Below are 27226 nucleotides of genomic sequence, written 5' to 3'. Positions count from 1 at the left end.
GGAGTAGCATTATACATCTAGTTGTCAAGGAATGGTTGGCAAAAGGAACGACAATGATCACAATAACGCGAAAAACAACTCAAAGTACACGGTTTGATTTGATAACAAAACTTTTTCACAATTCCAGCACTGATATAGAAGATACTCATATTACTCATTCTCAGCTTCAAATTACTCATATTCTATAGGCATATGTGTGCATCTATTTTTATATATATGTACATATATAAACATACACACATGAATCTTTAATGTTAAATGAATTTTGGAAAACGTAAATCACCAAAATTTAATGAAACAGGACAAAATCAATAGCCATATATTGAAAAGAATCAGAGGACTAGAATGATAACCAAGTTTAGAAAGTTTTCTTACAGAATTTGCTCAAGCTGCACAGGCCTGGCATATAGCAATGTTTCAATTCAGTTTCAGAAATAATAAATAGGGTTGTAAAAGTAAGAATCAAGCTGCATTTGTTACACGCATCATTCTCTTCTGCGTCAATTTTGAAATTTTTATAAGACTCTTTACTTGACTTTTTTGAAATTCATCTGTATGGATTTATTCATGCAATATCTTTTAATTAGAAGATCACAAATTGTAACAGTTACAGTTGAATTGTATCAGCTACAGTTCAGTCAGAATACAAAATTGCCCTTGACTCAAGAGAGTCAGTACAAGGGATGCTTTCAGCACTAAAGAACAGTTATTGCAAAAATCAAAGACAGAATTAGTAGGGGTCTTTCAATTTAACAACAGAAGTTTAATGCACAGAGAGACTCAGACACACTTTTTTTTCAGGACTTCAAAAAAAGCCTCCATACCATAGTGTACTAATAAATATATATTAAAAGATTATAAAAATGAATAAAAACTAGACAACAGCAATGAAACACAGGAGATGTTTACATTCCTAAACTTAATTTATAGCTTTTAAACAGCACTGCAGACTAAGTAAAAAAAATGCAGCCTTTTTTGATAGGTTTGCAAGTTATTCAAGTAATCTTTACTGAAAGGCATCTCTGAGAATTTCTGTTTTAACAGCTAAAACATAAGTCCTGTCTGGAAAAGGATGGGAGTATAAAACCAAGTCTGTAAATACAGTTACACAGTTTAAAATTCTTAGTGCATATCAAAACATAAAAGCTCTTTGTTCCACTCTCCTTTAAACTGGCAGGTATGGCTCGCTGCGAGATGTACCTGATCTAGTCTGGAGATCGGCATGCTACCTATGGTGGAAGTGTACTGTTGTGAAAAGAAACATTACTAGGGAAGCAGTAGAACATTTCTTTTCCATGGCTACATTCCTGGGGATGCAAGATAGTCAAAACAAACCCAACTGTCATCACTAGCACACCGACAGCAAGAATCAGGCAGGATATGAGGTTATCTGAATGGTTCCATCGCTCTTTGGACAGCCTTAGATAACACGCTGTTGGGATGATAAAAACAAGTGGGGTAGCACTCAGAACTCCCTGTGTGTGGGAAACAATACAAAAAAAACCCTGATAAGCATGTATATTAAGATATGAAGAACAAAACCCTACATTTTTTATTGGTTGTGATTAGACTGATGCAACAGTAAAGCCAGAGAATAGAGGCCTTTTCTGGTATTGCTCTATGGAAAACTTTCTTTTCAAAGTCACAAATAACTTGCAAAAATATCTGTAAAACTATTTTAAATAATTCAGAGTTATTTAAATGCTTTGCTAATACAGAATAATATTTTATGTTGCAAGTACTATTAAATCTGATTACCAGAAGTTTCTCAGCTTCAGAAGTACAGCAGAAGTCCAAACATAATAGCTCTGCAATACTGTAACTGACTTAAAATATTAAGATCATTCCATGTAGGAGTCTAAATATAATACTGCCTTAAAGAAAAAAAAAAGTGGAAACAACATGTAACAGATCAAAGACTTCTGATCAATTTCTACATTTATGACCTGATTTAGGTTGACTTCCCTATGAAAGCAAAGCTCCCTTTGAGATAGCAGAACTTGTTCCTTATTAAAAATTCAGCTCCTCTTTAAACACTCTCTTAGATAGGGGCAGATAAAAAGCACCTGCTTAAATGCTTTTTATAGTAAAGTCACTGCAGATTAACATGGTTACATACCAAAAGAGAGCATTTTTATGTAGAAATTTTGAACACTGTCACATGCTTAACAAACACTATGTTTCAACTTAATTATGGTGAGGTAGTAATACAGCATACTGAATATCTGTACACCATTGTATGTACCAACTTTTGTATATTTTATGGTAGAACCTGTAAACAGCGATCAGTACAGACATCAAAAAAAGGTACATGCACAAAGTATCCTCTTTGTAAAAACCAAGACTCTTAAGTATGCGAAGCAACACAAATCAGCATCCCAGTAAAAGATTAGCACAGCAAAATCCCTGGACCCCTGACTCTCATGACTGAACAGTTTCCCTGGGGAATTACCACAGGACAAACACAATGCCTTGTGTTTTGTTTTAAAACCAGAAAGCAGGAAAAAAGTAAGCTGAGTCAGAAACAGCAGCAAACATCATCTGCAGCAAAAAGCCAGAAGACAGCTCTTCTGCCATCTCAAAGCCTGCTGAGAAGACAGGTGATCTTGCACATGTAAAGACTGCCAATTCATTTTTCTCTACTGGTGGATATCAAGACTGAACAATCTTTCTAAGCGCAACGATTACATCCAATAAATACATACAGCTGTACTGTCAAATTTTCTCTTAAAAAGGAAAAAAACCAAACTACAAGATATGAGCTAGCCACTCAAATGCCTGGCTATCAACTTCTATTTGTAACTGAATCAAGCTATCAGCTTGACTTTTGAGTAACTGCTTGGGCCTCTCTGGGTAAAAATATTCCATCAATGGAATGTTTGCTTTTGAGTGATTATTTTAAACCAATTTAATTCAAAATAGGAATCACACATTTATTCATGCTAGAAAGACTCACTGGCAGTTCCCTGGTGTAAATTTAGTCTTAATATATCACATAATAAATGTAAAACACATATATAGACATATATGGGCACACATAGTTAATTAGGTTCATTATACTAGTGTTTGGATATTTGGCTGGAATAGAGGCATATGTGTATGTATGCACACATTTAAATACTTTTATTGGTGCGTACAGACAGATGAATTTTCTGCGCTTGCAATGTAAAAACAGAAGAAAAAAGATGGAAAAAAATTACCAGATGCCATGAATGAGAAATTTTAATGGAAATATGCATCCTGACCAAACCAATAGGAATATTGTTTATTTTGAGCTAGTTAATCCTTTCCAAATTATAACTGAGAAGAAACTATGTAGGTAATTATTTTAAATAGAGGGCAATTGGATAGCATATCTGAATATTCAGACCTGTTCTATAACATTAGTGCAAGCAGAACCTGCTAAATCACTGCTGTAAAATCACTCATTACTGCTCAGTTAGCAGATAAACCGCACTGTGGATCAGAACAGTGTACATGTATCGTAATGTACATACAAGTACATGTGTATCACATAGCATAAAGAACAACTCCCTCTGTTTTGTTCCATCAGTAAGCGTGCAATACATGGCTTGAAATTGTCAATAAACGCGTGGACAGGGACATAAGGAGGCAATTCTAAAATATTTCTATAAAGAAGCAAGGGCTGCCCTTTAAAAATTTTCTCCACTATCTAACTTTTATATCCTGGAGTATATTTCCACATCATCTTCATTTATTAAAAATAGCTGACCTGACATTGAAGATAAACTGTTAAGACAAACAGTGTTTATCACAAAAGCAGATTGGATTTATTTTTTTTTTTTAAACATTTCCTTTGATTAAATGTACATTCTGTGCCAAAACAGACTGACTTCACCTGGTAAATTTACTTTGCTAACTAGTAGTACTCTAGGACTCAAGTAGACTACACAGAAGTTCCAGCCAACCAAAAATAGTTACATAAATATGTTAAAACTGGTTGAAGTCAATAAATGCCTTGTGTGGCCTGCCTGGTAAACTCCAGCTCTGCTACGGGGCAATACCAGCCACAGGAATATTTAGTAGTAGACAAAGCAGTTTCCTCCTAGAAATCATACACTCAGTTATGATATTATTCAGTTTTGCTCCCTGTTAAGGCCAAAGAAGGGAAAAAATCCATTTACTATCTCTGTGGTCTCACTACTATTGGTTCATTCTTTCTCTCCCCCCGCCCCGCCTTTGTTTTTTGTCCCTTTGGCACAAGGCAGTAATTAGGATCTGCCTCAGTGTTAAGTAATTTGCCAACTTCATCAGAGGCAGGGATTAGAGAAAGAAATGCTAGATTCAGTCCTGTAATACAGTTGATATGAGTATTTTAATGATTTCCACTGCAGTTTAAATACACTTGGTAAGTCATAGCCACTTGCCATATCTCCAGAACTGTTCTAAAAGCCCTCCCCAACCATATGAATTTTACTTCCTGAACTTCCTTTCTCCTTTAATTATCTGATTTTGAAGCACTGAATAATTCCTTTTATTCCTACTAACATTTCTACTGACTGTCGAATTATATAAGATTTTCAGTACAGCTGTAGATTTTTCAGCGTTCCATTTTATAAAAAAGTGATTTGTTAAATAAAAGAGGTTCACTTACATTCAGCTCTAAAACTATTCCAAGGCAGTCATACACTAATGATACAGCAGTTGCCACAGCAGTGATAACTACTGTCACAACAATATGGAAAATCGTTGAGAGGTTCCCATGGAAAAACACATTGGCAATCACCTGAAACAGAACCATAATTTTAAACTTTGATTTTGCTCTTCATGTTAATAAACAGCTTATTCCAAATCTTCTAACCTTAGGAAACTAAAAGAGAATACATTGACTGAACTTCACCTATCTAGCTTCAAGAAAACATCTTCATCTTCTTCCAAAAATAATTCATACAAGCATTATCAAAATTGCAGAACACTTGTCAGACTGTCTTAGTTATACTTGCAGGATTTAGGGTATACTTACTTTCTTCTCATTTGCCTACTACAGAATAAAAACCACTTACAATTATTTATTAAACAGATGGATTTCCTAGATGGAGATCCTTTCACAAAGTAAAACTAGTAAGCATGATAAATATAATATTTTCAACTATTCTCAACATAACAGTGGCATTTATGCCAAACTTGGAATTTTAAGAAGTCCTGATATTAAGTAATTATTAATATAATTGGATAATATTATAATAAATGTAAGACAACATTATATTGCCAGAACCTAAACAGTACAACTAGTACCTCATACTCATTGCATGCAGCAGGATGGGATATGCTGATCTTTATTACAGATCAACCATTGACTTCAGCTACAATATGTATTAATAATGTGAGAATATTAATATATATCAATATTGTTAAAGGGAGAATACAATAAATTCTTACCTCTCTCGTCACAAAACATTCAAGGGGGAAGGTCAGAATTACAGTAACTCCATAACAAAACCTTCCAAACGTAGCAAGGTTGTCATCTCTACAGTAGTTTTCAAATATATCTCCTGAGGCATAGCAAAACATAAATTAGTTTGAACTTCACGTCACCTGCCTATTTGCAAATTGAAGTGTAAGTTACTGGAGTTACTGTAGTAATTGAGACTTTCGGATCCCCTCTCCTGATGCATATCAAGAGATTATAGTTACAGTCAAATTACATCCAGGAGGAACTTTCACCTTATCCTAGTAGTAGCAGTGTTTTTGTTTCAAGCAGCATTTATCTTTAAAAAAATATTTTCACATATTCACATTGGACTTTGTCATCTGATATCTTCCTTTAGTGCAGATTTTGTACGAGATGCTGGTGTTTGTTTAAATAAATGTGACAGATTCAGAAAAAGAGCATGTATACAAAAGAGGTAGTTCCTTTAAAAATGTAATTCTTACAACAACAAAAATTACACAAGGAAAACTAGGGAATTACCTCTGGAGCACTGCACTTCCCCAATAGTATCTAACCACAGCTAGTAAGCTGTAGTGAAGAATTTCAAATATTCTGACTCCAAAAGCCCACTATAAACATATGGATTATTACCTAGCAAATCTTTTTATATCTAACAAAAGCATTGTTAGAGAATTCAAATCATCATCATCTTGCTTAGCAGTTACCAGAAAGAATCTGGAATAATGATCTCTGAGGCACAAGAGACACTGCAAGACAGTGATCAGATGATCTATCAGGTCTTTTCTACTCAATTACTATACTGTCTTATGATTTACTACTTTTAGGATCACAATGGCACTGAAGAAGCAACAAGGTGTACTGTAGAGAAAAACAGCCAAAAGATTTTGACAGGAAAGACAGAAGGTAAAATGGAACCTGCTTACAGTACAGTCATATGCTAAAGGATAGCTGCAGTCAGAGCTTTCTGTACTTGAAGTATCTCAGCCACTTTGCACTTAGTCTAGCTACAGTTGCATCTAGGACAGTAAGTTATTCCACATAAACAGCACTGGAGGCAGGAAAAAAGGACGGATCAACCAGTAACTCCCATCCTACAATTCCTCTGTTCTCAACTACATGCTGCTGCTCATCAAGAAAGGAAAAAGCTTGGAAGCCTTCTCCTACAATTCTCCTACAAACAGCGCTATTAAATAACAGAAAATCTGCTTGCTTATGAAATGTGTATTTTTCCCCTAAAGAAGCTAATGCACTGAATATATTTATGCCTTGCTCTTCTGAAAGCACCTGTTCCACTTACACAAAATGATGTTCAATAGTATGTTGTAACGTTATGTATATGAATTTACATATATGTATAAATACATATAATCACAGAGGTGATGGTAGGATTAGTTACAGCAGAACAGCTGTTGTAAAGACAGTGAATATCTCTAAGTCAGAGCTAGGATGCTGTATTAGCACACAGACAGGAAAAGATACATGTACAGAAATATATGCCAGGCACCCTGTGGAAAAATCAATGCAAATTTTTTTCTTACTGGTCTCTGCTAGTGGACCATGTGGCTAAATAATAGATGTTTAGTCCTCAGAAGTATTTTGATCATGGAAGTATTCAAAGGGAACTTTCACCAGTAAGGCTTACACTTGGGAATCTGATATCTATTGGCAACCCATTTTGATTGTTGGGTAACTACAAGGAATGTGTTAACTATTTCTGTCCAAACATAGTATTATTTTGGCATTTTTACAGTCACTAAAGTATTAACAGCAACAGTCAGACAGAAAGGTGGAAATGTAAGGATTACAGCAAGCACCAAAATTGAGGGACCGAGCAGTTTACCTTCTGTGTATCCTGTAAAAGTCGTATATCCACATGCAGCAAACACTACACTGATAACAACAGCAAGTGAGACAGACACATGTGTGACTCGAGACCAGTTCTTTAATGTGGGTTCTTCCAGAGACCCATATATTAAAAAGCTGTTATGGTTGCAGATGAATGCTGAAACACACATGACAATTAAAGCAAATGTATGAATTCATGCATATATGCATATAAAATAAATTTACAGAGTGTATATTCCAAGGTGGGAGAGACACAGCACAGTTTGAATCCACTCATTATTAAATACAAATATTAATCCTGCAATGAGTGGCAAAGTTAAATGGCTTGAACTTTTACTTATTTGATTTGATGAAGGTTTATATTTATCCTGAGATGATTCTGATTACTTTACCCTAAAATGCCATGCCATTTCCCACCCTCCTCACCTCCATTTCATCTTACTGCACTACTTTTGCTCAAGAACCCAAACGGCAGTTTTGAGATTTTATTTTTTAAATCCATAGAACCATTTGCTACTTTCAGATTTCCTATGACGTCCATTTTAGGTACCAGCAAGCACAGGAAGGCCTCAGATCAGCACAGTGTTAACAAGAAGTTATATACGAGATCCTCCAAGTAGGAAGAGATTTTAGAATGAGGATAATGGAGCTGACTTGAGACTCACCTGCATGGTTCATTGTGAGAAATGGGCAGCAACAGACACTCTCTAGCAGATGTATGCATCGCAGTCTAAGATTTTTCTTTTAGAGGTTATCCAAGAGAACACAAAACAATCACAGCCTTCTCAGTTTATCAATTAGACTAACCCTGTTGGTGCAGGAGATGTTTTAAGATCACCTGGACAGCTGAGCTGTATTTGTGCGCCACACTGCTGTCTCTGCTACAGTGGCAATAGCCTCTAGAGCCATCTGGGAAATGGATGGGGATAATGTCTTAAACCGTAACAGTTAAATTCACCTATGGATGACTCAAATTTAACTTCATTTTTTTTCTAAACCAGCTGAACATGAATATAAAAAAATTAAGATTAGAAGTATGCAATTTCTAGGTCCAAAATATTAAATATTTTCTTAACAGTTGATCCGAATATTGAAAATACAAAAAAAAATTACTTACCAAATGACATCACCCCAACAGCTTGTACTGCATTTGATTTTGCAAATATCCATGCATTTTCTGACTTGGGTCTAAAACAGACATTTGTTTTAATAGATTATCCTCTTTTCAACTATCAGTTATTAAAAAATAATTTAAAATACTATGCTGTGATACAGAACTGCTATTCAGATCTCCAGAACTCTCTGAAGGAGGCCACAGTATTCATCAACACTAAGTTGAAACTAGGGAGATACTCTTCTTACTTTCCTTGTTTTGATTAAAGTATTTCTGTAACCAGTTTTTACAGTGAAAAATGCCAGCCTGTTTCAGTGACCAGCTTTGTAAATAAACTCTTCAAGTCATCATATACCAAGAAACAGCAACAGGGAAGGTAAAAGCTGTTACAGATTCTGAGTAAGGTTATCTCAACCCAAAATCTCTTCTGACTAGAGGCAATTTCTTCCTTTGAACTTGGACATGTAATCCATGCAGTGTAGACATACTTCCTTCCTAGGCTACAAATCAAGACAGGCAGTTTGCCTTTCATTACATGTGCTCCAACTATTCCTCAGAGTGAAGGGCTTCTGTTAGTTCCCAAAGGGGTGATAAAGTGGAAGACAGTATAAGGAGATTTTTATAATCAGGCAAGAATGTAACATCCCCCACATTTCCTCCTCTAATATACCCACAACTCTGGACCTGTGGTAATTATACGTCTTAGAGGAGAACCACAGAAAACAATCAGCAATCTTTGTTAAAATCCATTTGCTGCATGAACTTCCTCTCTGAATAAAGAATCAAAATGAAGGGGAAGGACATGAAACATCCTTTTCCAGAACTACAATTTGCTAAAAATATCAAATGAAATTCACAATTAAACATTATATTTGTCATATTAAAGCACAGACAAAGCAACAGTACAGAGAGATTGCTCTTAAAAAGTTGGCTGCTGTTAACTTTGATTGCTCTGTTTTTATTTAGAGGGAGAGCTGCTGCCACCTGAGGCCTTAGCTGCTATTTTCCTGCTGCCCTAGAAAGCAGTAGGGCACTCATGCCAGTTCTGTGAAGGTAACAATGGCAGCTTTGTCTCTCCTTCTATCTGGTGATAATTAGCTGGTTTTGACAGCTGCAGTGGCATGCTATGCTAGGTTTTATTGCTTTCAAATATTTAAACTCCACTCCCACCAGCTAAAGAAAACCCCAAACCAAACAAAACAAATATGTTGCAGTTTCCCCTTTCAAAACTCATATCTTACTATTTCTTGAGAGCTCAAATAGTCAATCCTTCCTTTTCCATACTAAAAAACCCAGATTTACAGTATCTAACGCACATTCAGTTCAGACTTAGAGCACATTTTTGGCTCTTAACCTGTGGTTGCTAAGCTTCAGTTTGAAGTGAACAGAACCTGAGCATCAAAATCAAGTTCAGTTCTTTGTCCTCAGATGCAGTACACTGTTTTTAGAGGGCCATATTCAGCTGCTTATATTCATACTGCTAGAAGCAGTATGTTACAGTAGTCAAGACATTCTCAGAATCAGCATGTAGATTTAATAAATACTAGAGAAACAGAGATATCTGGCATTTGTCTCGTGAAATAGGAGTTCCAACCCACTATAGCTGCTGTAGTTCCTTATATAGAGTAGCCTTCCTTAACTTGATGCCACTTATTTCAAATCACTAGAAATATCTGTGGACAATGCACATTCATAATTTTAAATGTATTATTTTTCAGGAAAACATTCATATCCGATTAGAAAAAACCCAATAATATTCCAAAATAAAAACAGAATATAGAAACCTGTTACAACTGTTCCATACCATAACCACTAGAGGTCAGGTCTGATATCAAACATACAGAATGAAAATTTATTATCCTTTGCCCACAGAATTTGTGAGTCTCCTTACCCTACTCTATTAATAATTAACACTTAGATTATCTAATACCATATAAACCAAAATATTTTTAAAATGCACAGAAATAAAAAATGCTTTTGTCAAACACTTTTGATTTTTGTGAAAATGGTACGTCCTGTGCAACAGTATAGCTATAAGCTCCTATAATAGAGACTTAAAAAATGGAATGTAGAAAGCATGTGAATTTCAGTTGAAATAGTTTGAATAGGGTAGTCAAATAATCAAATAAAAAAAAGTAAAGATCACAGGAGCTAGTTTTCCCCTTGTACGGTGTTTGCTCATGCACTAGCAATATGCAACAGACCAAAATATAGCTTTGCTTTATGGATGAATGACAAATCAGATTAGAATATTATTTTGGGGGGAAAAATCCAAAAGAACAAAATCCTACTTATTTAGCAGCATAAGAAGATAAACTCCTTCCATTCTAGTTGCAGAATGGAGGAAGAATTTCAGATCCATGACTTGAACACTACCAGCAGACCGCAATGTCATATAGATGACATATGCAACAGTATATGACTATTTTTTACAAGTCATATACCATTGCATGTGTTTTGAAGAACATTTTCACACCTTAGGAATAGAGATATCTCTCACAAATGTGATATGTAAACTAAGAAGTGAAAGCAACACAGTAAGAAATTTCATTTCTGAGCATTTAGAACAAAGAGGCAACAGCTCTAGAGTTCTGACCATATCAGAAATAAATCACCCCCAAGTCCAGGCTGCAGAACGTACAGACTTGTGCAAACCTCCTGGAAAAGGGTGCAGGTGACATGAAAGTGTCTATATAAAATAAGACTTCAGACTGGGAAAGAAAATTATGTCAGGAAACTAGCTGTTAGTTATGGGAAGAGCCATACAGCGAATAATCACTTAAAATGACTCAAGATGAAGGGCACCTAATGGAAATATCAAGTGTCAAGGTAAACATACATACAATCATATCAAGATGTGCATTTGTGTAGGCCGATGCATACATTGGCTGAAAGAGTCCATCGCAAGAATACAAATTCTGCTTTTTCAATCCTGCTGCTGGTGTTCAAGCTGGATTTTTTTTGGGGGGGGGTGGGGGGAGGCAGAAGGAGTAGAGGTTTCAGAAGGACCTTTATTCTGACCAGTTTGATCTATGTCCTTGTTAGGAATTGTTAGGAGAAGACTCTAACTGCTGCTTATACAAGAACAGCAGTAGCTGTGAATATCCATGAATGACAAAAACAGCTAGCTTACTCTCCTCACTTGGTGCATAAAACCAGAAGTTATGCCTGCACGAAAACAAAGATTTTTTTCATGCTGAAGAAGAAGTAGTTAGATGAAATACAATGAAAGTAAACAGAAGAAATAGATTTGTGATACTAAATGCATTTGTTGAGAGCTGTCTATCATATATAGAAGTTGTAACACAAAGTGAAAGCTGAGAGGTAATATAGCTGTATTCTTGGAACAAAAATAGTAAGACATTCCAAGGGAGATCCCAGACAGGAAAAAGTCTCAGATGAAAGTAAGACAACAGTGACAATTAGAACTGTCCATAGGAAGGTAGCCAAGCCTAGCAATGAAGAAAGCCCAGAGATTAAGAAAATAAGACTCTACTCAGTCTTCAGTATACTTAAGGGAAGTACAGCATAATAAACATCTAGTGAGTTCAAAAATGTTTTGAAAATATTCATGTTTATCTACATAACAACAAGGGAAAAGGAAGAGAACAAATGAACCAGGCAAAGGTTAAGACCTCCTAACAGGGTAAAAGGCATTTCACATCCAGATCATGGCTAAGAGTTGGATGAATTTGTCTGACAGTCTAAACCAGCATATCTTCTACTTCTTGTAAACATTTAAAGTATAATATTCCCAATCTTAAGATCCATGCTATGCAAAAATCTTTTCTGTCATTTATGTAGAAGTGCTGCCAAATATAATACAGCAGTAGTCCATCAGAAGCAAAATATCTTTAAGGAGGGCTAGAGAAACATATGTCCCTAATCTCAACCCAGCTCACAGGTATGAAACACTGACTGGAAAAAAAAAGTTAATTTCTAGAGAGGAAGCAGAGTCATACATTTGACAGGGTAACTACATGCTGGAATGAGCAAAAGGCTTCCATTGTTTTGAAGTTCAGTTACAAACCACCAAGTTTAGGTGCAAACCAGCAGTTATCAAAATAATCCAGGAACACATGGCAGATTAATTCAGGTTTAATTCAATGATTTAGACATTTAGAAAACTAATTGTAACATTTCAATTCTATTTTAAGGTAAAATATCTTTTCACTTTTTATTTAAACTTTGAAAGTTTAAAGATACTGAAAATTTTTATAGATGCTGAATATAGCTCTTATCAATATAATGGAAAGAAAATGAGCAATGCTTACATCAGCCTTGAATTTTATATTAATCAAAGTCATCTTCATTGTTAAAGAACACAGACAAGACAGAGCTCTATGTCATCCCCACTTAGTTACAGCTGCTTTAACTCTTTCTTCCTAAATGAACTACTTAGCAATTCTGTAAATATACGGTAGTTTACATTTTATTAATTTCAGCACACATTAAAGTTTATCTTTGCTTACTATTGGATTGTTTATATGAAGGAAACAATCAACTTTCTGCTTTCAAGTTTTTTTCCTGAACACTTGGTGTTTCATCCCTGTGATCAGCTGCCAGCTGAGTAATTCTCACATCCTATTTATGTGTAGCAGATGCTCTTGAAGTTTTTCCTAGAGATTTATGTATAATGCAGACATTGACATAATGACATTCTTTCCAAAAGGACATCAAATTAAAATGATCCATCTTTACAAGCTACATAAAATATTGCTTTTTATGTAGCTTATAATGTTAGTTTCAATTTTGAAGCATGAAGTTATTTTATGCAGTATTAACACACTGCACATTTACAGTTTCAGATAATTCTCACCCATTGTTTTTGATTACAGTAGAAAAATATCCAGCTATAAGCAAATGGAAATAAAGGAAAAAATGGTCCATCAAAATGTATTTTTATTCAACACATTAAACTATTGAGAGTAAACGCTGGGCCAAGAACAATGGATTTTATCTGCAGGTTCATTATGTCCTTCAGGCAACAATAATCATATGGATGATGCTCAGCAAAAGCAAAATTTAAAAAATCTCAGTTCCATATTTGTCATGAGGAAATAAATTAAACCAAATAATCCCTCATAAGTACTTTTTTTTTTCTCTCCTGAGAACAAGAAAATAACATTCCTATAATGTCCCCAGACAAAGCACTCCATTCCCAAAGCAACTGGAAAAAAAAAAAGCAACACTCCACAGATTTATAATTGCTGTTTCTCAGCCTACAGTTTCAAGCACATCAAATCACTAAAAACAGTAGTAACATTGTTTCACTGATGGTCTAACACATTGCAGAATTGCGTTTAAGCAAAAAGACAGTTTTATCATTCCCAGACAATCTTGTTATACCTCTCAAGGAGAAGCAATCTTCACTTTGAAAAGTCTAAAAGGTAAGTGAAAACTGATTACTACTCAGAAAGTAACTATTAAAGCAGGAAGATATCTGACTGGGATTCCACTGGAATCTGACTTGAGTCCAGCACTTTTGAATGTATTCAGCAGTAACTTGAATGATGAAACAACAAGCAAGAAACATCCTTAACGAAAGCATGAAATGGTGCAGTTAACACAAGCATGCTAGAAAGCAGGGTGAAAAAAGAAAAACCATAAATATGTTGGTAAATGGAGAAATCATCTGATAAAGCAGTATTCAATTCTGTAATGACAAATTCTACAGTTATGCAGGGAGAAAAAAGGCTTCTCAAGAACAGGGCAAGGGGTAACAAGCAAAACACCCCAAAACTTCATGAGAACAGAGTAAAAGAAAGGAAAAATTGCCGGCTCTGCAATTCTGCAGAGACAGGCTTGGTGCTTCTGCTAGACTGCAAACTCCAGGTATGCCCACAATGTGATGCTATTTTCCAACGAGGCATACATCAACCTAGGTTACATAAACAGGAGCATGGCAATCCCCCAAAGATACAGCTGAGAGTGCATGTAAGATACATTAATCTTTCTTCTGTGCTCCTCAATGGCAATACCATAGACAGTTGGGGCACCACTATATCACTTCTCAGAGAACTTAAGGCAGCCATTGAGAATGATCAGTAGCACAGGAAATGAGGAGAAACACTAGAGGAACTGTGTTTGTTTAGTCTATAGGAGGGATCACCAAAGGAGGGACAAGTTACAGCTCTTTGGAGCTGTTTTTTAAGCATCTGAAAAAGAAAGAACAGTTTGCTGTCCATATCCACTGTGGTTAGGCCAAGAAGCAATCAGCATGAAATACAATAAGAGAGACCTACAATACACATTTGGGAAGAATTCACAAGAGGCTAGTTAAGAACTGGAATGAAAAATCATGGAATCGCCAAGAACAAACTAGACAGTCACCTGTCATCAAAACTAAGCATGCAATCAGTTCTGCTGTGTACAATGGTAGGGATTAAATATTGTCTCTTGGCCCCAATCACACCTTTATCTAGGAGTGTACAAATTCTTTTCTTATATGACAGATCTGAGGACTGTTTCTCATAATCATGATTTTTTTAAAACATCTTTGAAAACTTCAACTTCCATTTTATTTTAATAAGATTCACAGTAAATGCATTGTTTCACTTATTATACTATGATGGACCCGTATTAAAATCTATTAGTGTTCTTTATTCTCATTGCAAAAAAGAAGAGATGGCATACCATTATATCATTAACAAAACAATAGAATAGGGTTTTAATAATTAAAGCATGTCTATTTCTAACTGTAAAATACAAATAGTAAAAATAGTAAAAACAAACATTGCTAGAATGTTTCTGAGGCAAAAAATTCTGATTAACAATTTATCAACATGCTAGACACATTTTTGAAAACAAGAAGTGTAAAGGCAAAAATGGAAGTCTCTAAGCAATTAAAAAGTAAAACTTCAAGACTCACTCAAAACCCAACATTACTTATTGTAAGAAAAAACAAACCCATGCATTCCTTATTTTTCAGTGCATCACAACTGTTGAGAAGAAATGTTACCATAGTAACAAGGTCATCAGTAACCACTATATACAGCTTCTTCCTTTTTCGATAGGATTTTGCGATTACTCTTTCCATACCCCTGTAGCATACAGTATGAGAAACATCCTGCTTCAGAAAGATGGGGGGAAGTCCCACACTGAGCACATCATTTTATGGATGATAGACAACATCATCTGCTACAACTTTAGAAACTGCTATTCTAGCCATCTTCCTAGCATTAAACATGAATGCCCTGCAATTAACCCACATATCACAGCAGCAAGACAAACGAACAGTTATGCATAACACTGCTGAAACAATCATGGTGGAAGAATCCACTTACAGAAACATTAGAAATAGTGTATAAAGTTATTCCAATAAATAAAAAAGCACATTCAGGAATAGAGTTTGTTGTCTTTATTAATGTATCTTCACATTTAAAGGACAAGGAAAAAGGCAGACCTAGGCCATGAAGGAAAGATAATAGATTAATAACATTTTCTTGCAATATAATTATAAAAATATTGCCACAACACACGTTCACGTGTACGAAGTTGTCCAGAACACTCCAAAGTTTCAGAGTATGAGTGCTGGCAACAGTTTTACATGCTTGTATGGTTGTTTTCTCAAATGACAGAATAGTTTTTATTACCGTATTCTCCTTTTTCTTTTCATTATTTTATTCGAATTTTATTATGACATCATTATATTAACAGAAAAATAAATATTCCTAAGATAGTACCTATTTTAAGATTGTAAATATAGGTCATCTGACAATAATGGGCAAAATTATAGATTTCTCAAATGACAAAGCCTCATATGCCCATTCAGGAGCCACTCATTATTTTGCCATATGACCTGCAATTTCCAATTAATCTGTAGGTTTTTTGAGACTTTTTAAAATTTTCTTATGTGCAATAGAAAAAGAAAAAAGGATAAAGTATATTTCAGCAGTTCATTTTGTATTACTGTTAATACCGATTTATTTTTTCAATTATTCATCTCTCCCAAGACAGCCAGGTTCCAAAACTATACATATACATGTAGTAGTGACATAACAGATTACATGTGATCAAAAATTCACTTTGTGGCAAGTGTAAGATACTCACACTTGTGGACTGAATGTTACTGTTCTCATCATCACAATAATCAGGATGACGACAGTTAAAATCAGAGAAATAAGAGATACCTGTAAAGAGAAAAACATGACTTCAGTCAGTAATCTGCTGAAACGTTGTCCTCTTAGCAGCATAATATACTTTTTAAAAAAAAAAAAAAGATTAACAGCCAAGTGAAGTTCTAAATATCACACATCAAATATTTATAATTAGAAAGCTTGTCCTATATATATATATCTTTTAATTTGTTACTCTTTGAGTAACTAGGCAATTGCAACTATTTGTCTAATTTTAAGTGATATGCCCATTAAACACTTCTAATCAACAGTGCTCAGCATTTCAAGGCCTATATCGCCCAGTGCTTTACAAAATCTGAGTTCTACTAGCAGTAGATAGAAAAATTCCAGCAATTCACATGGAGACCAAAGTTTTTCTTAAACTATTCCAAGTTTTCTGATATTTCTTGGGATAGAAGATAGTCTGAACTTCTAAAGTATTTAACATGCTCTAGTCAGATGTAATTGAGTTCAAATACATTAAGTAATGACTAGCACTTCTTTTCTAATCACATACAGAAAAGTAAATCAAAAGTCAACTGCTACTATGATTTACCTTTCCCAGTTTTCCTATGTCTCGATACAAAGATATAGGCAAGGTAAAGATGATGGTGGTAAGAAGAATTATGAAGTGACGGTCAGTAAGCACATTATCTGGTCCAACTAAAGTAAAAAAGAAAATAATTTATTTCTCTAAGAGACTGAAATGAGGAATAAATTAGTTACATTTGAAAGGCTAGTAGTAACAAGCTCTGATGTAGACCAGGCTTTTATCCCCTTCATTCAAGCTAAGTAACAGTGAAATAAAGACTATGCATTAACTAACCTTGAGGAAGCCATACACAGCTCATGCATAATCACAAGAATTCTGCAAATTCAAACCAAATGCATAACATATGGGATATGTTATACCAAACTCTGGAAGTCTGGCCTTTCTACACATAGATTAGTATTAAGTTCTTTTATCATGCCTGGGTCAATGTTGACAGACTGCAAAGAAAACATTCTACTACTTCTTTCTGCCATTTACTCTTCAGGATTTTTTGACACTGTGCGTTGACATGAGTTACTGTGCTGTTGAAGACACAAATACTTAAAAGAATGATCCTAAAAAGTAAATTTTTGAGGTTTCTTCTGAGCACCTCCTTTCTTGCTGTTAATTGGCTTCCACTTGCAAAATAGAGATTACCACATGAAGGCAACAACAACATTATAGTAGTCCCTGCAATCAGTGGGATTTATTTGTACAACTGGTGGCTTTTTCAAGCCAATTACAATTTAAAATAAAACATACCTCAGTTTCAGTCAGGCTACCATGAATCGTGGGCTTGAATGAAAGCTAGCTGAATAATCATGGCTGGAAAGAGACTGGCAATTGACAGGGAAAGTCTGTGTTCAGTTCCTTCTATTCTATGGGAGATTATAATGCTTTCCCACCTCTTTCCAGGCAGGCATTCTACCAGCCAGGTGAAAAGATGCCATGCTGGGGGTTCCTCCTATTACAGAAGTCGTACTGTATATAAATTATTAGATATTCACTGTCACTACCAACCTGATCAAGTATTCACAGAACAATAGAGTGTGACAGTTAAAACTGCATCCATACCTTGCAGGCTTCAACTGCTGAAACTTAATAGTTCTCCTGTGGAAATCAAACAGTTCATACAAATACTAATTTCCACTGCATTGCAGACATGTTCTTTCTAGCTTAATTTGCCAGTGAAGAATGTTTTAACTTAGCTGGCTTTGTGCTAAAGTAGATGGCAAACATGCACACACACTGCTTCACTGATTCTGCTGTGAAAACTTAAGGCAGAGGAAGGGTAACAAGAGCGCAAGTTCAAAAGCTCAAAATGCCACATCTGGTTTTGCAGTGAATATCTAAGAGAATTGGAAGTTACATATGCAGTTCATGACCAACTATTACAGATATGCTTAAGTAAGCATTAAATCCATTATATTATTTGCAAGTCATGTAGAATTATTCACTAGATAAAGTGCAGTTTCAGTATTCAAATGATTATTATAGAAATTATCAAAAAAGATGACAAAATATGATGACCTTGTAAATATACCACTGTGGAAGACTCCTCCTATTTGCTTAGCATTTCATTGAAGCACATGGTCTCTTCACTGACACAGAGTCCAATGATAACCAAGGACTAGGATTTATAGTTTTTAATTTGAGAAAGACTTATTACAAAAAAACCTGAACAAAATAACGACCCAAAACCTCACAAAACCCACTCATACAAATATGCTTCAAGTTCTTAACTCGAACTATATTTAAGAGTAATTTAAAAGCAAAGTAATAGGTAGGACTTCAGACTGTCACAGGACTCTAATCCCTAAATGCTTATGCTATAGTCCTACGCAATACATTTTCCACATTCTGAAATTTTTAAATGTATCTTACCTCCAGGAATTCTCTGAAAAACTTTAGTTAAAGTGTCTCCTGTTATTATGTTGTAACTGATCATAGCTTAAAGAAAATAAAATTGTCAGTACAAGGCAAATACAAAATATTTGATAAACATTTAGTACACATATTTTGTAGACTGCAGGATTATATGCCACTATCCCTCTTCCATGAATTCTGGCTAGCACCTACAACTTCTAAGTTTCGAGTTTAAAACAAAATAAAAAAAACTCTTTAGCATTCCCCTTTATTTTTTATCTTTTTTTTTTTAAAAAAAAAAAGGTATAACCTAAGCAAGAATCCAGTCTGATAAGCAAGGCCATTGCATTGACTTGCCATATAAACTTATTTCAGAAGAGGAAAAAAAGGCTGTTTAAAATTAATTGTTTCTAACAGCATTCTTCATCAGTTTATTTTCAAATTCTTATTTCTATTTAGTAAAGTTCCTGTGTTAGTCTAATAATCAGTCCTCCAATCAAATGCATAGGACTTCCTAGCTCATGTAAAAGTTCGAAAAATCTTTAAACCAGAAAATAGATTAAGATATCAGATATGGACTTCCATTCCTTCCTCTCATTCAGAATAACTGTGGCCTTAACATTCATATTTCATTCTTATTCTACACTAGAAGTGTGTATATGTGTGTGTATACATACACACAAAATATATTTATATACTCGTGGTCTTCACCATTTAGACAGCATACATATAGGTATTGACCTTAAGTAATGTATAAATATTCACCGTTGTGAAATCGTAAGTCATTAACACTACTTACAGAAATAAATTCAAGCACATATATATGCATAACTAGTTCCGTTGTAGGGACTGAGATCTTTACAATTCTTTTCCATATTCTTTATGAAGTAGTAATTATATTCTTTAAGTCAACGTGTGTAACATCATTGCCTGCAGTAACAGTAACTTGACTCCCTTAAAAGTCTCAGCTACCTGTAATAAATTCAGACTGATTATTCCCAAAGTAGGAATTTTGATCTGGGGCTATGTGGTCACTTAATTCAGACTCTTAGTATCTCAAGTCACCACTTCCTGCAGCCCCATGTGTGAAACCATCAAGCTTATTTAAGATTGGACAGATTCAGAATATCATTTTATTTTAAACTTGCAGTCTAATTAATTCCTGCGCAAATTATACCTGTTTGTTCTTTTACTACTTCTTCAAAGGGGTCTTGACTGTCCAATTTCCTTGTAGCTCACTGGGTATGAGGCTAAATTAATGCTTTTTAAGAGCAATGACACAACATAATAATCAAGCAAGATCTGATCAGTGGCTTCTCCAATGACAGTAACATCCTAACATCATACTTTCCTTTTGTTTCATACACATCAAATCTGTGCTCTGGTACTCATTCTAGAACAGAATCTTTTCTTTGCTATTTCTCACAGCTACTTTTGTCATTAATTTTTAAATGTGCGATCATGAATTTCTCTATTACATTTCAATTCATTTATATTATTCTGGTCCTCCAATTCATTGAACTCTTCCTCACCCATTCTTCTGAACACACCAAGTAATTTTTAATTATTTTTTTTTATAGGAAAGAGGCATATACAGTATATTCTTTACAGAGTTTTTAAATATTTAACCAGTAAAAGAATGAGGTAATGTGAAAAAGCTTATTTGTAAAATTTAAACATTTATATTTTATGTAATCTTACCAATAAATGGATATAAAAATTGAAGAGTTGAAAGAATTAGATAACCTACAAGACCGTATGTTTTTCTGACCAGCTCTTGATAGGTGTTGGTACTGGAGAGGTTTCCTCCTTTGATCAGTAATATAATGGAATAATCTGTTAAAATATAAAACTACTGTGAAAAAACAGTATGAACCAACTTGTGGCTGTTTAATGCTCATCTTTTTCACTCCTTAATAAAAAAGTCTGTAAAAAGGTAAATAGTGGTGCTGGGAAAAGCAGGGATCAGAAATCTCACAGAGGATCTCAATCCACCAAAACCAGGAGTTATAAGCCCATATTGGAAGGAAATTCCAGTTTTCCCAACTAGGGACAGCAGAAACAGATTCATTTTCATTGGTTTCCAGTATGGTCAAAGGGAATGAGAACTGCCATGAAAACCAAAAAAAGGAAAATTCAGTTAACAATGCAGAGGGCTCCTGAATGGATGGAGCATTTGATTATGTCCTGAAAGAGGGTCAAATGCAAGGACTGCCTGCGTCATGGTGCTACAACTCTCTATCACTTTACTCATTTATCCAAGTTTGTGAAAGATAAAGTGCAGTTACTATTTTGTGTCTTCTCCATTGTTTACTATAAAATTATTATAAACATTTTTATTGGATACTTTTAAAACAAAACAGATGCAAAGTGATTTATCCGGAAAACCATGAAGCAATGTGCCTTGAGACAGAGCTGATGTTACAAGCAGAATTACTCCCAGATTGAACCTCAACTTTCTACGAAGAACAGTTCGAAACATTGCTGTTATGTCAGGCTATTCTTTAGTATTCATTTGAGCACCATGGGATTTTCCAGTCCAGATTAGTTACGGCACAGAATTTATTACCTTAGCGCCGATGTTTTGACAGATAGTAGCAAGACCTTGTCTATTCCTCATCTGGCTTTCACTTAGCTTGTAGTCCATGCTACATTAGGAACAGTTCTTTTTTGTCAACCATATCAGTGTTTATTATCTTCTGAGAATGACTAGAATTATGAGATTTTCCACAGTCTTTACAAAGGAGATTTCTACTGTTTGTTAATGTGAAAGCCAATCCAGAGATTCCCATGAGCATATCCAATTCTTACACAATATTTATTCACTTATACTACAACTGGGAGAGACGAAAGCAGAGATACAGAAGTGTTCGTTATCAATCACGTTGCATACTGAGCTGATCTTGTACAAGAAATATTAAGTCTTTGTAGCAACCACAAAACTTGAAAAAGATTTATTGTTAAATGACCTAAAACTGTATTTGTCTGTCAATCTAGGACCGCACCCAGTATAATGCAAAAACATCCCCTAAAATTAAATACAGTGAGAATTGCTAAATAACAGCTATTCACCAATTATTCAGTAAAAACTATGGAAAATAAATGCTAATGTTACATACTTATCCTGTACTTTAAATGCTACAAGTCAAAAAGTTGTAATTATAGTTATAATCTGCTTGTGCAAGATATATTGAGTCACATCTTTTACATAATAAAATGTTGAGTTTAGTTCACAGGTTCTGGGCCTATGGCTATAAAGTCTTCAAAATACTTAGAAATGCAAAGGATAAATCAGATTTCCTAGAGAAAAAGAACTGAAATTTCTGAGCTATGTTTATGATATGATTTCATTAATGTATTTTGCCATCAGCCATAGAGAAAATTTTCCATTTGTAACATGTTCCTTATGATATATTGCTCTCCAGTCAAACTTCAATCATTTATGCAGACCCTTAAATGACATTTTAAGCAATAAAAAGCATCAACTGCTGCTCAGCATATGGGCAACAGAATGTGTACCATTCATCTTGAGCTGATTTGTCATTTTAAGACTTGAATCAGAGTCTTTATAAAAAAAATCTCCTTTAATGCCAATGGATTTACTTAAGGTTAAGTTTACTTACCATGTGATTTCAAAACTTGTCCCTTTTTGAAAATAAATCCTTTTTTTTTGATGAATGATAATTAAATAAAATATTCAAAATCATAGTACAACCAAAAGGTTTTCATTCTGTGGTATACTTAAAAAAGCAATATACAACCCACTCAAGGATCAGTCTCTTAATTAGAGTGAAAACAGTGGACTAAACCAGGTGATTATGAGGCACAAACAAGAGCTATTCTTCCAAATGTCATTTTGACCTAGTCTAAGAAACTAAGCTTTACAAAAATTAAATGCACACAAAAAGCAGCTTTATATGTTGCACAGCATAATTCTCTACTTTTACTAACCTGCTTAAGGGATTAGTGAGGTAAGGAAAAAAAATTGTCATTTTTTTTGGCATACATATACTTGTTTAAGTTATCATTAAGCTCAAGATCAGATTGCAAGATTAATTTTCACTTTACAACAGAAACTGCTTTTAGAGTACCTGTGATATAGGCAACCCCAAATAAAAGCAGTACTCCTAGTGGAAAACCAGCTTCCTTCATTGAATATGGCAATCCTGTAAATAAGAAAAGGAGAGATTATAGAAGAACCTTTCCAAATAGTTATTTGTAACAACCAAAATAAGAAAATATTCAGATTTTAAAAATCACTATCAATCTCCCAAATTGGACCAGCATGCTTAATAATCTCAGAAAGACCATTTTTAGTGGACAGTGTTGCCTAGGTGTGAAGTTCAGTCAGCACTGAACTGAACTGCCCAACCAGTGCTCTCTGATCATTATGGCAAAGAGGCTGTAGGGTGTTTATCACTGTGAGATGTGATCCCAGCTGACACCTCTGGATTCTTCCATAGTAAGCAAAGAAAAATAGAGAAAAATCTTTAGCAACAGCAGCAGAAAGTAAAACAACAGTGTTATTCTCCGAACTGGCTAGTCATTAATGTATAAATAGGGCTGAACACAGCATAGTGAAGAAAAATACACTTACCTATAATGCCTGATCCTATGATAGAGTTGATAATGTTAAATCCAGCTGATGCTAGATCACTGTTTCCTCCTTTATTCCTGGGCTTACTAACAAGGGCTGTTTGGTCATCTGTTTCTACCTACGTCAGGAAGACAATGATAACATTATACATACGAAAAATAGGTGAGAACAAGGATTTTAGATGTAGTCTATTGAAGATCAAAAAGAATTGTCATAGACTCAGATTTGTAGAGGTATTTTGATAACTAAATCCCATTTTTCTCAGCGAGAAATCAAAGGGATGTTAGTCATCTAATTCTTGTATGCCTGACCCATAATCTTCTGTAATTAATTAATTCTTCTCTGAAAAAAAAAAAAAAAAAGAAGTTGAAGGACAAAAATGTATATAAACTCAGAGGTAGGCTGTTAAACAAAGAACTTTTTAGTCATGTTCCAAAAGCAGAAATGTGAATCAAGTATTTTTGAAAATATTTTGGCTAATATGACTGGTCAGTAAAAACAGACCCCTGAATCAGGGGAATGAAATCAATTTCAAGAGTTACTAGTAAAGTATGCCAACATCTGAAGATGCTCTAATTCAAGGTTTTATCCAGCATTTTAAATATTTGTGTGTCATCTAATGGTTTAGTTCATTATGAATAGTTAACAACACTATAAAATTGGCTAGTCCTAGAAAGTTTCTGTGGGAATTCCTGGTACAAACCAAATTTGTAAACAGTAGCTTCAAAAATTAAAGCTCTTAAACGCTCAAAAAAAAGCATTTCTTCATAATCATGCAGTGGTCCTCTCCTCAGATCACCACTCTGCTGTCAGAGAACATTTTAGAATCATTCATTAGAAGACCAGTATTTAAAATGAAATTGTGTAATTCAAGAGAGGAACATGCATTTAATGAAGAAAATGCCCACCTGTGTTCTACAAAAGCAAAATACTGTGTACTTACCATGAAAATAAAACCATTATCTCATGGGTGCAGGAGCCTATTTAACATATAAAGCAGGTAGTACAAACTCAGATGCTTGTCACTAATACCCCTGCAAAAAAATTAAATGACCAATAAATCTAAGTCATCTGTAGATAGTGGTATAAGGTGACAAGCATTAAGAGTGCCTCGAAGAGGACTACGCATCTAAGTGGAACCTTTAATCCTTAAGCAGTACTAATGTAAGAAGAGTAAAATGGGCTCAAATCAAAGGCCAGCGTAGCCTGGTATCCCATTTCTGAGACTGGCCATGGAAGGCACCTAGGGAACAGTATAAGAACGTGAAAAACAGATAGCAAAAAAACTTTCCTGTCCTGGTTTTCATCAGTTTACATATCCTGGACTTGCCAAAGCAGATACATTCTTGGTGCATCACATTCCTTAACAGACTACTCATTGAATTTGCCCCTTTTTTGAAGCCATATATATATTGTTAGCATCTGCCATATCATGTGACAACAAATACCTGCGGTGGATTGACCCTGGCTGGGGGCCAGGTGCCCACCAGAGCCACTCTATCACTCCCCTCCTTCTCTAGACAGGGGAGAAAAAGTACAACTAAAAGTTTATGGGTCAAGATAAGGACAGGGAGAGATCATTCTCTAATTATCATCACGAGCAAAACAGACCGAACTTAGAGAGGGAATTCATCTAATTTATTACTAAGCAAAACAGAGTAGAGCAATGAGAAATAAAATCAAATCTTAAAACACCTCCCCCCACCCCTCCCATCTTCCCAGGCTCAACTTCACTCCTGGCTTCAACCTCCACCCCCCCCCCTCAGCAGCACAGGGGGACGGGGAGTGGGGGTTACGGTCAGTTCATCACATGGTGTTTCTGCCGCTTCTTCATCCTCAGGGGGAGGACTCCTCTCATTGTTCCCCTGCTCCAGCATGGGGTCCCTCTCATGGGAGACAGTCCTTCACAAACTTCTCCAACGTGAGTCTCTCCTACAGGCTACAGTCCTTCATGAACTGCTCCAGCATGGGTCTCTCCCATGGGGTGCAGACCTTCAGGAGCAAACTGCTCCAGCGTGGGGTCCCCCACAGGGTCGCAAGTCCTGTCAGCAAACCTACTCTGGCGTGGGCTCCTCTCTCCACGGATCCACAGGTCCTGCCAGGAGCTTGCTCCAGTGTGGGCTTCCCACAGGCCACAGCTTCCTTCAGGTGCCTCCACCTGCTCCGGCGTGGGGTCCTCCATGGGCTGCAGGTGGAATCGCTACACACCCTCATCCTTCCTCCATGGGCTGCAGGGGGACAGCCTGCTTCACCATGGTCTTCACCACAGGCTGCAGGGGGATCTCTGCTCCAGTGCCTGGAGCACCTCCTGCCCCTCCTTCTTCACTGACCTTGGTGTCTGTAGAGTTTCTTACATCTTCTCACTCCTCTCTCCAGCTGCAAAAGCTCTAACTGTTTTTTTGGGTTTTTTTCCTTTCTTAAATATGTTATCACAGAGGCACTGATCGGCTTGGCCTTGGCCAGCAGCGGGTCCATCTTGTAGCCAGCTGGCATTGGCTCTATCAGACACAGAGGAAGCGTCTAGCAGCTTCTCACAGAAGCCACCCCCCCCCCCCCCAAAACCTTGCCACACAAACCCAACACAATACCTCATCTTACGCATCACATGAAAAGACAGGTACTCTTCTTTGTTCTGAATCTACCATTATATATTTCTACTTGCTATCCCAAAAAACTTCTGCATCATCACAAACAAACAAACCAACCACTACTCCCTACTTATCTCCTATCACATGCAGTTTTATAGGTAACGTTCTCCCTCAGCTGTTTCTCATATAGGCTTACAGGTGCTACATTTTATTTCATTACTGATTTGAGCAGAAGCATCACTGTCATTCTCTCCTGAAATTTTAATGCTCTCTGCTACTTACAGCACAGAACACATGAAATCGCACTGGACTAGCGCAGTCCAGTTCCCTCTTTTCAGTTACAAGAAAATGAACACAATGTGCATTGTACAGCTCAAAGTTCTGTCATGAACCCTGGGCCCTTCCCCACTTGGAAGAGACACCTTGAATTGCCAAAAAGGACAAAAAAGGCCAACAGAAATTGTAACACAGGTGAAATGGCTCCTGTGTGAAGATTACTGCTCTTTAAGGTGAACTTGGACTGCAGATGAGGAGGGAATTCTTGATGGGAGGTGTGCTAGTGAGCTATGTGATGTGAGGAGGCTGCGGAAGAGATGAATGAGACACATTCTCTCCCAGGGACCAGCTGCAAGCCCATGGGACACAATATCATATTAATAGTGGTGGGCCTACTGGGAGGCTGGGTGCTCAAGTTCTGGTCCTCTGGCAAGACTGAATTTTAGCTGTGCCAAGCAGCCACAGTTCCCCTGCATAGCAAGAATATGGCCCCTCAGATTATGTTTTTTTACCTGCATGGTACCTCTAAGTCTTTCTTCCTCATATTAGTTAAAGGGAAACTGAACTGACACGAAGAATTCGTAGCTGTTGTCAGCTCATCAGCACAGGTAGGGAGCCGGGCTGAAGCACCGACCCACCCGGGACGCTTCACGCAGCTGGTGGCTATAAAGTCCGCCAACACCAGGCATGGAGCCCCTCAAACGCTCACACCCCTCATTCCTTCTCAGCGTCCCGCAACGACGGGCCGATGGAAGTAAGGAGAAGTCAGGTGAATACCGCGGAGAGCCTCCCACCTCACCCCTCCCTGCTGCCCCTAATCTCAGCCCCGGTACCTGGTGAGCAGCGACAGCCGGCGGCTCTGGGCCGCCGCGCTCCAT

The 27226-nt window shown here is 36.1% G+C and overlaps 1 protein-coding gene across 1 annotated transcript; it reads right to left on the bottom strand.

Moving 5' to 3' along the window:
- Positions 1 to 1229: 1229 nt before the first annotated feature.
- Positions 1230 to 27226, bottom strand: SLC38A11 (solute carrier family 38 member 11). Its single transcript, XM_075756793.1, has 12 exons — positions 27182 to 27226; positions 23485 to 23602; positions 22979 to 23053; positions 20589 to 20723; positions 18906 to 18971; positions 17046 to 17152; positions 16425 to 16504; positions 8376 to 8446; positions 7254 to 7415; positions 5401 to 5513; positions 4616 to 4747; positions 1230 to 1475 (listed from the first exon to the last, which is right to left on the bottom strand). Exons 1-12 carry the CDS (start codon positions 27224 to 27226, stop codon positions 1230 to 1232), a joined length of 1350 nt encoding a protein of 449 aa, XP_075612908.1.

This window comes from Balearica regulorum, chromosome 6 (genome assembly GCF_011004875.1).
Source record: "Balearica regulorum gibbericeps isolate bBalReg1 chromosome 6, bBalReg1.pri, whole genome shotgun sequence".
Taxonomy (NCBI): Eukaryota; Metazoa; Chordata; class Aves; order Gruiformes; family Gruidae; genus Balearica; species Balearica regulorum.
The sequence above is the reverse complement of the archived record's forward strand: the minus strand, read 5'-3'. Positions and strand labels throughout refer to the sequence as shown.